This window comes from Bombus vancouverensis, chromosome 12, assembly GCF_051014615.1.
Source record: "Bombus vancouverensis nearcticus chromosome 12, iyBomVanc1_principal, whole genome shotgun sequence".
NCBI classification, from domain to species: domain Eukaryota; kingdom Metazoa; phylum Arthropoda; class Insecta; order Hymenoptera; family Apidae; genus Bombus; species Bombus vancouverensis.
This window is the reverse complement of record NC_134922.1, coordinates 7,766,963-7,779,808: the sequence shown is the minus strand read 5'-3', so window position 1 is coordinate 7,779,808 and position 12,846 is coordinate 7,766,963. Positions and strand designations below refer to the sequence as shown.

At 38.8% G+C, this 12,846-nt stretch overlaps 1 protein-coding gene across 6 annotated transcripts in view; it reads left to right on the top strand.

Annotated features, from left to right (window-relative positions):
• LOC117155147 (ATP-sensitive inward rectifier potassium channel 12) overlaps positions 1-12,846 on the top strand; it is a 42,221-nt gene that overhangs the window by 11,570 nt on the left and 17,805 nt on the right. For all 6 annotated transcript variants that reach the window (XM_076623261.1, XM_076623262.1, XM_076623260.1 and 3 more), the window contains 6 exons: positions 2,560-2,674; positions 4,490-4,728; positions 5,858-6,131; positions 6,395-6,587; positions 7,079-7,300; positions 11,982-12,223. In XM_076623261.1, the coding sequence (XP_076479376.1) occupies positions 2,560-2,674; positions 4,490-4,728; positions 5,858-6,131; positions 6,395-6,587; positions 7,079-7,300; positions 11,982-12,223 (1,285 nt within the window). The remainder of the gene's footprint in view (positions 1-2,559; positions 2,675-4,489; positions 4,729-5,857; positions 6,132-6,394; positions 6,588-7,078; positions 7,301-11,981; positions 12,224-12,846) is intronic.

The following is a 12,846-nucleotide window of genomic DNA, read 5'->3' as shown; positions in this document are numbered from 1 at the left end:
TCGCAATACTTATTTTCACGTTGGCAAAAAAGCCTATGGAACCAGGACCACTTAGGGAGCAATCGAATTTACCGATGTTTGCGAGATGACAACAGCTGCTGTAAGATTATTGAATTCGGTAAAACGATATTCGATAAACGCTTCTTCAAGCGTTTCATTTTCTACGACGAAGTACCGATTCGAATACGAAACAGATATTCCACGGGAGGACACGCGAGTTTTCTAAACAACCATGAAAATATGAAAACTATGCGCCGCCGAAAATATTCGATATTCTTGGTGACTTTGCTGTCTTCTGTTCGAGGAGGCAATCTGAGAAACTGAATAACCAAATCGTATTTAGACTTTGAAAATTCAATCTCCGATGATTATCGTATGCAATTCTAGGTATTATCATCCTGCTGAAATTTATTATGTTTCGATCTCTTCAATTCTAACGTAGAACAAAATATCCAATGTTTAAAGAATAGAAGGAAAGATCGAGAATCTTTAAATGGAAATTGCGCGTGTTAGTGACTGTTCCTTTTGTATCGTCGAGTTTGAAGAAATTTGTTAACTAATAAGAAAGTACGATTATCGAAGGACGCGTAATTAACGAAGCTATTAAGATAAAAATTGGATTACCTCGATGCATAATTAGCCGAGTAATTCGTTGGCTGAAGATAAAAATAATATTCAGCGCAATAAACGATTTCGTTACGTTACGCGATTTGTAGAAAAATTGTGAACGAATAAATATCTTCGCTGTTTTACCATTAAACCTTAACACGTTGACTTTCGACTGGTATTCATCGACGGCCCATAGTATCAAATATTTGACAATGATTAAAATTCGATAAGTTTCCAGAACTTAGAAACGTTCAACGATGCCGATAACTGAGCTAACACGAACAGTAACACCTTAGAACACACAATATCAAATACTTTAGAAAAATTAAACGTTACGTTATTATATTTCAATCTGTCGTGACTCTCAGGGGAAAACCCACATACTAAATTAACTGCATAGCGGTCAACATGTTGATGTTACGCTAATAATATAGTGAAGACACGAATGAACTTCTACCTACGGTACAATACTAAATGTTTGAGATCGAAGGTCTGACGTCGAAGGTATGAAAATTGTCTTCTTCGAAACGCAAAGAGGAACTAAAAATTCAACAAGTGCGACGGGCTTAAGTGGAAGTGTAATTCTTCGAAGCTGTGATTCATAGTAATCACGTGCGAATTATTGGTTAGAAGACGATGCTTTTAAAAGTTGCTCGCAATTAGGGACGAAGGTAGTGATTCATGTAGAGACGGAAGACTATCAGGACTCGTTTGTCTGTCGATTTTCTGGCAGATTGCTCTAAATCGGGCCATCCCGGCGCGTAGGAAACGCGTTCAGCGGTAAATTATGTCCTTTGGCATTAGCCTCAGTGTATTTCGAAGCAGACCGTACGACCATTTTAAACGGCCTTTAGAGAAGCCGTGGGAGGTTTTTAGCTGGACGTCTCGTTTTCTGTCTCACGCGGAACACAACCCTCTAGGACGCGATTTCTTTCCATCAGGTGTGCGTAGAAACGATCCGACGTAGACGAAAAAAGAACGAAGGATGTCAGTGACCTTCTGCGAAAACCGGCGCCTGATATAGAACAGAGGTTCTCGGTCTCTGGCGAGAAATTTGAAGAACAGAAATAGCGCGCTGTTTTAATTTCTAATTGTCCAACTTGATCCAGGGTCAACTTTTCATTTGCAAGTTTTTTTTTTTTAGTTTGTCTCGTATCGTCGAACTGTGTCTTTTTCCGATATCGAGGTTGTAAAGGAGAATTCGATATTTCTTTCTTTCATTTTCACCTGACAATTTTATGAAATCTTGAGGAAATTTAATAGAAGTCTGTTCGTGTCTCTGATTTATATAACAAAGTTCTGGAAAACATCTACTTGTCAGGTATTCTAATAATTTTCCTTGTACTTTGATAAAATAGCGTGCAAATTATTTTGCAGTTTCCAACGTTATTGCGTCTATACCTTTAGGCGTCGTTTTAATATTGGGTCAGCGATATGTTACGTTCCAATAAAACAAAGTATATATCTGCAAATACAATAGAGATGGAGCACCTTGTTTTGACTATTACGAGTTTGTCCAACATTTTATATAATACTTTATATAATCGTCTAATATTTTACAAAGACCTGGTCCCTAATAAATTCGATTCTACTGAAACAAAGTACGTATCTGAAAATAAAGTACAGATAAAGTACCACGTTTCGATTATCTCGAGTTTTCGGATATTTTATATAATACTTTACGTAATCATCTAACGTTCTACAAGGACTTGGTTCCTGATAAGACGAATCCGAGGAACGAAGCAAACTACATGTCCGAAAATAAAATAAAGATAGTTTAATCCATCTTAATTATTTCGAGTTTTCTAATACGTTATATAACATTTTATATAATTATCTAGTAGTTTATAGAAGCATGTTCGTAAGATCGAAGTAGCGAAACAATTAACTAACGTCGCAATTCGACTTTTAAATATACGCAAAGCACTCAACGCTGCTTTCTGCTTTCAGATACCGGCAAACAAGATTCAGCTCGCGACGGATACGCAAAAGAGTGGTTTTCAAGCACGGCGATTGCAATGTCGTACAAGGAAATGTCGCCAAGAGACGGCGCCGTTACCTTCAGGTAATTTTAAAGTATTTCTAAAAGCGTACGACTGTAGCAGTTTCGTTTTAAGAACATATATACAACGTTCCAAGGCGATGTCACGAATTTCCGCCAGCGACACTTAACGATCACGCTACAAGTTTTACGCCTCCTTTTTACACGAAACCGTACGAACCTCATTTAGCGTAAAAACGCGAACTTGATTTATCTCCATCTATTTTCCGAGTACAATTACTTGCCAAATTGTCGTCCTTCTCTATAGTCGATGTTTTCATGTAATTTCTATATTCCGGTTCTCTAGAAACGTTTATTTCTCGAACGTGTTAAAATTAGCGCAATTGTTATACTTTCTCGATGTTCTTAACGGTCCATTTACTCTTAAGTCGATAATATCGTTTTATTGAAAGTTTATGTTAGATTGATGAATCGTTGTGGTCTCAAATAAGATTTTCTATTGTACACAGTTCCTTTAGAATATCGAGTTTAATCGACAAGAGTAATTTTCTTTTCTTATTCGATGCGCTTTCTCAACGATTAACCACGTACTTTGATTATTCTAAATTTATACAAATTTTCAGTTCCAGACTTTTTACTTTCATTTTTTTCATTTTTAAACGGAAGATTCTTTGGTTTGTCGGTTTCTGTTAGAACAACGTACGTATTGAAAAATCGTCTAGATGAAATTCTCGTTACACCAAGATGTTTCCAATAATTTCCATGTCACTTTTTCTAAATTGAAAGCTTCGTAAAAGAATCGTAGGAATTATTCACGATAGCCGATATCACCAGGTCACAATATCTTTGTTATAAATCAGCCTGACATTCGATATAAATAATTTGTAGCGCAAATTGCTTCCTTTTCGACCCAGATACGTCTATGGTCATTTTAAAGGAATTTTTCCACCACCATGCGATACATTCCTTGAGATGGATGGCAATTTTATGAAAACTACCTAACAACAGTTATGAAAACAGTATAACAATTTAATCGATACTTTCGATGTACGCTTCAAACGGAAGAAAACTAACATACTATACTTTAAACAAACATAAGATGATAGACAGTTCAATGACTGACATGGACTTGTTTAATTTAACTCTTCCAGAAATAATATTTTATACGTATTAATACTAGCACGTAATAATATTTTATACGTCAATTTAATATTCAATTTAGTATGCATGTCAAAGGAACTCATAACACGTACAAACGGGTACGAGGTGATTCCTTATAAAAAAATAAGAATAAAATGTGTAATAAAATGTTTTTATTTATGGTTGAGTTTACGAGAAAATCGAGTTTGAAAATTTATCGGGTATACTCGAACGTGGTTAATTTCGCACTAGACAGAGCTAAATAATCAACAGCAGGTCGTTCTACGTGTGAAAATAAGTGGAAAATGCGTAGTAAAATTTGTTCTCAAGACGCTTCGTTTGCGAAAAAATAAATTTTCATATTTATCTTATTTAACTACCAGATCGATTCTTAACTAAACATATTCGAACTCTATTTTCTTGAAAATGAAGTCTTAAAGGGAAAAATTTTATTTTTTATTTTTTACTTACTTTCGCCTCTACGATAACGTCTTATCGATCGCTTACTCATATCCAATCGGTAGTTAGCCATGTTCAAGTATATTCGATAAATTTGCAAGCTCGATTTTCTCCAAAACTAAACCTTAACAACTGAACAAACTTTATCGCATATTCTCTTCTTATTTTTTCATCAAGAAATCATCGCGTGCCTGTTTGTACGTGTTATTCGACCGCAGCCTATATAATCAGACGATTTCAAATTTTCATCGAAACTATATTTTTATGTAACCTTTTCAGGATATTTTCACGACGCTGGTGGACGCACAATGGCGTTGGACTCTGCTGGTGTTCTCCATGAACTTCCTACTGTCATGGCTCGGTTTCGCCCTGATATGGTGGCTGATAGCGTACAGCCACGGCGACCTCGACCTGAAAAATCAGAACAATCCAAACATAACGTTCACCCCGTGCATCAGGGAGATTCGTGGATTCACCAGCTCCTTCCTATTTTCCATCGAGACGCAGCACACGATCGGGTGACTACCAATTATCTTCTATTATTACCAAGCGTAATTTATATCGGATCAGTGACTCGAACGAATTAACAACGCGGCCGATTTCGAAGAACTATACCCTTCCTCCCCTGATTAATTAGTTAAGTTAATTGGTCGTGCGATAACGTTGGGGCTCGATGCGATCGTCGGTAATTTTCTTAGAAATCTAGCGAACGATAGGAAACTTATTTAATATTCGTAACTCTCATTCGAGGTACAACAGCGGAGTTACCTTGCAAACATTGCGATTGGCAAGATTGGAGAACTCTGACCTAGAGTAACCCAGCAAACTGGTGAAATTAATCTGAGATTAATTGCCTCGGTACCTAATCTTAGGTCGCGTACAGATTGTAGTACCACTTTACGTCATCTAGAGATTGTAGATCACAGATACAGATAATCAGGAGAACTTGAGCCGCAGTTTGCAATCGACTAAACGATAAGATAAACGAATTTTTCTACGGGTTAAGTGCAACTTGTCAATTCACTCGGATCACTCGGAAAATTCGAATTCGTTCATTAGACACCTAAAAGTGGTGATTTTCTTTTTGTAGCTACCCGAGACAGTCGCCTGAAAATCCTGGGACCAGCCGTACCTCCGACCTGAAGTCGTAGGTCGTAGTAATCCAGAGATTTGGATAGCACCAAATGAATCCTTGAAACCACACAGTTTTCAAAATCTCAAGATTCTCAAAATCTCGCACTTTGCAAATTCCCGCGATCGCGTGGTCTTACGAACTGCACAAATTCAGGAAATTTACGAAATTTTTCGAGTTCTTACGGTCCCGAAATGTTAAGATTCCCCGAGGGAAGCTTTAAATTCTTCTCGTAAGATGATTGGAAAATAAAAATTTCAAAAATCTCGAAACCTCAAACCTACGGTTCCCTACGATCCCAAAATCTTCGTCAGTCTAAAATGATCCCACGATCTCTAGATAACCTTGAAGTTCTACCACGATCCCCGATTGCCCCATGGCCGTTCTAGAAATTCTATGCTACTGGGCTCCCTAAGCTTCGGTTTAATTAATTTGGCTCCACCGGATCTTCTACGGTTTCGTTTTTCACTTTCTCCCTCGAGATGAAGCCATTCTAACAGCGACAAATATCGTAGGTACGGGTCGAAACATCCAACAGACGAGTGTCCAGAGGCAGTGTTCGTGATATGTATCCAGTCAATGACAGGTGTGATCCTGCAGGCCTTCATGGTCGGCATAGTTTTCGCGAAACTGTCCCGGCCAAAGAAGAGAACGCAGACGTTGCTGTTTTCAAGGAACGCTGTGATCTGTCAGAGGGATGGACAACCCTGTTTGATGTTCCGTGTCGGTGACATGAGGAAGAGTCACATCATCGAGGCTCACGTCAGAGCCCAGATGATCAAAAGGAAGGTGAGTTTCTATTTCCTTCGGGTTGAACGTGCAAAACGAGCACGTTACGTAACGTCTGTTTGTCCGTCTTTTTTTTTTTTAACCGAAGAATCCCAAAGAGAAACTTTGTTTTTGTCATTCACGCGCTTAAATTCTCCTCTATAAAGTTGTCTCGATTCGATCGAAGGAACTTCGTCCAGCGCCAATTTCTACGAAATTCTACTTTATTGCTTTCATCCAGGATCAATAGTATAATGATCTGATGGCGTCAACTATACTTTCAGGTTACCAGAGAAGGAGAACTGCTGCCGTTCTTCCAAACAGAATTGAAAGTGGGCGGCGACGGCGAGGAGGACAAGATATTCTTTATTTGGCCAACGACGATCGTTCACAAGATCGACGAAAAGTCGCCTCTTTATCATATATCAGCCAGCGATATGCTCAGGGAACGATTCGAGATTATCGTCATGTTGGAAGGTGAAAGTCGAAAATACAAAGCAAAAGGTTTTCGTTCGATCGCGTGAAACAAACCACTTTCGGATTAAATACGAGTAAATTATCGCCGATAGATTATCTCACGTGCGAGGATTAGTTCAAAATCTAAAACAAATGACATCTTCGTTCGAACTTTTTCGAAAAATCGAATTTGAAAATTCGTCGAGACAATCTTTCGTTTTTATTAAGTAATTATTATTATTTGATAAACTTTTACGCACTAATTTTCAATCGATCGAGGTCTATTTTCTCGACAAAGAGAAGCTTCGTATGACTTATGTTTCCGCGTCGAATCAGTCTGTATGATGAGTAATTGAACCATCAGTTGCATAACACACTGGATGAATCAGGAAGATAAATTTCTATAATTTCGCATTGATTACAGCTGTCGTTGGACCAAATTTCAGGAAACCTTATGTAGTTAATGAGTCAAAAAGACAAGCAAAATTTCTAAAATCCCTCGTCAATTGCAGGTGTCATCGAATCAACTGGCATGACGACTCAAGCCAGGAGCTCGTACCTGCCGTCTGAAATTTTATGGGGACACAGATTTGAACACATAATCACGTTCAAAAAGGAGACTGGGGAATACGAAGTGAACTATTCCTTGTTCAACAATACGTACGAGGTTGACACACCGTTATGCTCAGCGGCTGATTTGGACAAACTTAGGACGATGCAGCGATCGAAAGGAGGTACGAGCAAAGAAAAACTTCTAACAAGCATGAATTCCCAACTTCGTTAAAATTCTTCAAAGAATCGTCGTGATAATATCGGACTGCGGATTTTTATGCATTCACCGGGAAACGCGTTAATTCGTCGTTTGAATCCCAAATCTCTTAGACGTACTAAGTGCTTCGTTTAGAAATTTATTTCGGTTTGAAAATCGCATTTGCTTTGTCTTTATTCGTCTTTAATTTCGTAATGTTTCTAGTTTAAGAGACCAGACTGACAGGTCGAAAATGCAAAAATCCATTGAACTCGCATAATACGCGAGGATACGCGTGAAATATGCAAAGCGCAGTATACGTTATCATATTTAACAGGTGGAACAAGTTTACAAGTTACAAGTTACAAATAATTCATAAAAATACAAATTTGCATAAATATCCGCAGTCATCTGATAGTAATCGATGGAGAACTCTATTTTATCGACCACTGTACGCTGTCGGTGAAATGTGATTGACCTCGATTAACATGAATCAAGCTTATTGAATCTGTACTGTCACAAGCGATACTGTCCGCGACATGAGACGCATTCCGCGACGCAAACTATCTTTTAGCCGCCGTATACGTTGTAGCTTTTGCCTCGAGTCGAAAATCTGGCACTCCACTTTCCGACCACTGCCAATATGTCCGAACCTTGGACCAAGAAAAGAATCAAACTGTAATTGCACTGAACGTGTGCTCGAGCCTATTAATTACCGATTAATTCCATAATTAAAACCATTGTTAAATAGTAAATCGTTCGGATGGAACATATTTTTTTAAAAGGGAAATTACTAAATTGTTAACGCCAAAATTATCAAGGGAGTTAGGACCATCGATTCTTAAAAGATTTTCATAGAAATTTTGTAAATTTAGAACGATGCAATTTTGGAAATTTAAATGATTTTTTCTTCACAAAATACATACAATAGCGGCTAAGAAATTTAGATCATTTTCTAACTCGTCTTCTCACTTGTAGTTGGATAGAACGCTTCTGTTAATTTTATTATTAATTTGAAACGAATGTAGTCATTTCCTTCGTATCAATACATTTCTAAGCTAGCTTTTCTTCGAATTCTTAGCTTCTACACTTAGTAATTTCAAGCTTACAGTATATAAGGATGAATTCCGTGACTGTTCCATATTGCATCATATTTAGAAAAAAATGGTAATATTGGAGAAGAAACTTTCTGGCAAAAGACCCATGAAACAGTTTCAGAAACCATTAAACAGACCTACGAAAACACCCATAAACCTACAGTTTTGGTTCTAGTCTTTTAATATTAACTACGTTTGCATTGGTAATTATAATGCCGCGTAACTTGACATAACTTATTAGAATCTATTACTATTCTAATTACAATGACTTTATTCTCTTTGATATCTACAAAATTCATACAAATTTCATAGAACAATTTAACCGTTTGACCAGAAGATACACTGTCGAATTTTATTTGATAGCAAAACGAAAATTGATACAATGTGTTTCGTGCATTCGTTCGACACGGCAAATCTGAACGAAAAATAGAAAGAAAAAGAAATGTCGAAGGCGAAAGCCTTCGCCGTTTGCCGAGTGTTCGAGCGTCAACCAAAAAAGAACTACATAAGAACTTGCTACCTATAAACGGGACTATATAACCTGTGGTTTGTTTGACAATCTTATCTTAACTCTCTCATTTATATAGTTTCGTTTGATATGCCTATCTTACAGATATTCAAATTATCTCACTACCGGTTTAGTAAATATATCTGTCACCTGCTGCTGCTGCTTAGTCTCTACGTATCAGCACATCAATCTCACGAACGTCGCTCAATAAAATGAAAGCGAGCATCAACACATTTTGTCCGTTTATGACATTCCGGATTCCTAGCGAACTTCGCTGATTCATCGATCTTGATTTTCCACGTACATAGGAATTTTGTTGCAATTGAAAACCAACTCTCGCGTCATTTGACTGTACCAATACTACCTCTTCATCTTCCAAGCATCCTCATCCTCTGCATTGATATTGTAGTTTAGCGGAAACCAACCAGACTTGTGTCTTCTTTCAGGTCTCTACGGTTGGCTCTGACTTCACGCAACTCTCATTAAAAACAACGTCGCGATTCACGTGAATTTTACGCTTTGCATCCCACGGTCGATAGTTTGTCGACTTCTCCCCGTAGCTAACAAATACCATTTTCTTGCTTTTCGCATTGAATTTCATTGAGTTTCTACTTTCGGCACGTCTTGTCCATCCGAACACGCGCGTGTGTTTAATCTCCGGCTCGCGACCGGTGATCAATTTTTCGTACGCCATCATGCCCTGTGTACTTGTTTCCAAAGGGTTCTGTTTAGAACATACGCTGCTGTCTTGACAGCTTTGGCCTGCAACGTACTTGACACAGCCTTGGTAATCAACATCGATCTAGCGCTCTCCACCAAGGTACCTATTTCACGCTCCGCCTGTCTATTTTACTGCAGAACACATGGTGCTGATGTTTCGTGAATGATTCCCCATTTTCCAGAAAATCGTGAAACTCGCCTCGCGTATATTCCGTCCCATTAGCTTTTTATAAGGCTTTTATTTTATCACGAGTTTGCCTAAACGCAATAGTATTCTTGAAATGTTTCAAAAGCTTCTGCTACGTGACGTGTAAAACAAACAGTCCAAAGACTGGTACTGTCGTCTTTCAACAGGACAAAATATCTTGAACCCACATTCACGAAATTCTCTCTCGTTTACTTGGAATATGCATCTTTCGTTTTTGCTCGCTCATCTTTAACGTACAGGCTTCAAAAAGAAAAAAAAAATCATTTCAACGCTTGGTTGGTCTCTTCGGTTTCTTTCATCGTTTTGACATCAACGCGACCCAGCCTTTCATTCTTATCGTCTTAGCAAGTTCTCGCGAGGCACGTTACGTCCTATCGGTCTCTCCTTATCGAAAAACACACGTCGGAACAGCGGAGCGTAGCGTGTTTCCTGCGCGGATAGAGCGTCTTCGATATTTCGAACTTCACGGCGATCGCTGTGAACGTGAAACGAAAAATCCTCGTCCGTTAACGCTCTCACTGAAACAAATTCCTCTTCAACTACGCAGGCAAGAGTACTTCTTTCAGCGGTTGATCTATCAGTTTATCGTTCGTTAAAGCTCCAGCATCTGTCTTACCTACACTTTAGCGACTTTGAGTAATATATCACCAGCTATCTGGGGAAAACATGCCATCTTCGGTGGCTCAGGTTCACGGAAACGTTCGTGACTATAAGTCATACGCATAGTCTCATCGAAGTCCGCCAATAACACAGAATCATCAGCGTCCGTTGTTTCCGAGAAAAATGCACTGACGTCGCACACGTGTGCCGTTTAGGACGCGTTATCCGTTTTTCTATTTTTGTACTCTCCGCCAAGGATTCGCTTTTTGCACTTGTCGTACCGATGGCACGTCTCGTGACTGTAATTGCAACTACTTTTTCTCTTTTAAGTGGTTCGACCCTCCTCGAGTTCTCCACTTCTTTCTCTTATTTCCGGGTTTCACTCGGTGATTTCCAACACGCGGTGCAAGCGACGAAATGGCCTCTTCTTCAACTTCCGACAATCGTCCGCGCGAATGAATTCCGCAATTAATTTCCCTGTGCTCTTCTCTTCTCCCCTGCTAAACTCCCACGCTATAGAGAAGTTTGAGGAATTTCGAGGACAAACAATGCTCAGCAATGATTTCACATCATCGCGACGTTGGAAAGCTGCTGATTCGCGTCGTACGGTTTCTCGCGGATCGTTTCAAATTTTTCTATCTGCGTCGCAAACGAGCTTCTCGTCATTGTTTCGCGTGTTCGCTCGTGTCGCCATAACAACGCGTGTACTTTCTTGGAAATCCACCTCTCGCGTCGTACAGTTTATCAAATTTACATGTAACGACTTAACTGATTTACTCTGAACGTTTCTGAAGGATCACTGGCGCCTCTTCCATTCTCTCCCTTTTTCTTTCTTCTTTGAAATTTACCGTTTTATTGAATTCTCGTCAACACACTCCGTCAACTCACGCGATTCAACAACGACACGTCATATCTCCGTAGAGCGAACTTCTTGCCGTCTAGTTTGGTTCAACGTTTCCTCGTCTGTCGTGACAGTCAAGGAGAACGTTCGTTCGATACTACCGATACAAAAGCGAAGAAATTGGAAAAAAGACAAAGTTGGCGCACTACGCTCGAGCAAATACGATAACGCGGTAGCGCGCTGGCTCCACGAACTCTTCGCTTTTATTCGAAGGGAAAACGGTTTTTGAATAAGACAAAGATCGATGCACGTTGTAATTGTATTTCGTAAATTCGCTCGGTACGGTGAATCAGAACAATGGCCAACGAACAACTAACTAGAAATAATAGAAAACTTTGAACGCGAAAGCTGATCATTTCAACCAAAAAAAAAAAAGAAAAGAAAAAGAAAATTACAGAAAAACTTGCTATCCACAAACGGGACTATATAGCCTGTGATATACTCGAAATTCTTATCTTAAAAAAGTATTTACCACAAACTTGCGAGTGTTTTTCTCGCGGAGGTGGTCGTTAAATAAACTGGCTTCAGCGAGACTCGACTGACTCAACTCGATGAACCAACCATTCCTGCTACGCCGTATGTAAAATGGAATTTTTTTCCTGAAATTAATTTTGAATTTCTATGCACCATTAGGTATTTCAGAACGTGCGAGCAACAGCGGATTCGCTCATTATCGCGATGCGTCGAGCAGTTCTTTGACCACCGGATCCGGTTCCAGCCTAGCGTCGTCAACAGGCGGATTGCACATGAACGTGCCGATGACGCTCACTCCGATTCCAGTTATGATCACCGGCCCTGACGGTTCTCTTAGACGCGAGAGCATGCAAAGCGCGCAAACTGACTTAAAGCAGTCCATATTTTACACGCACAACGAGGTACTAAACATGTAGCTACTATTTTTCTTTTTATTAGATCGTTGTACACGAACGTCGTCTCTTTAATCCTGCTGCGGTTCTCCACTTCAAGTACACGTTTAAGATCTTCGAGATAAAAGTGATTCTTACGTGTGAAATCCGTTTCTCTGATTTCATTTTCCAACTATACTTGCAGAATCAAGGAAACGCAGTAATAGAATATATCGTTACGTTTTTTAGTCGAAAAGGCCAGTACATTCTATCGAAGTTATTTATTTACGACAAGCTATAGGTAATAGTGGCTTTTGTAAACTTTTAGCACTTTTCTGTTTTAAAATCGTGTGTAGAATCTGGCCCTTTTTTTTTTTTTTTTGATGGACTGTAACACATTTTCAGACCACAGTGAAATCTGGTTTTCCGTGTAATATAATTTTCTATTGACGCGTTAAATTAAATTAATAAATTAAATTAAATCCTTAGATTGTCTACGGATATGGAATATAAGCGTTCAATGTTGATACGTCTATCGTATTCGTAAGAGACTATTATCGGCCAATTGTTATAATTTTGGATAAGAATAAAACTATCGTAGCGTTTTTTTGTATTTCCAAGTATCTCTCGTTAAAGCGTGCCTTAATATCTGT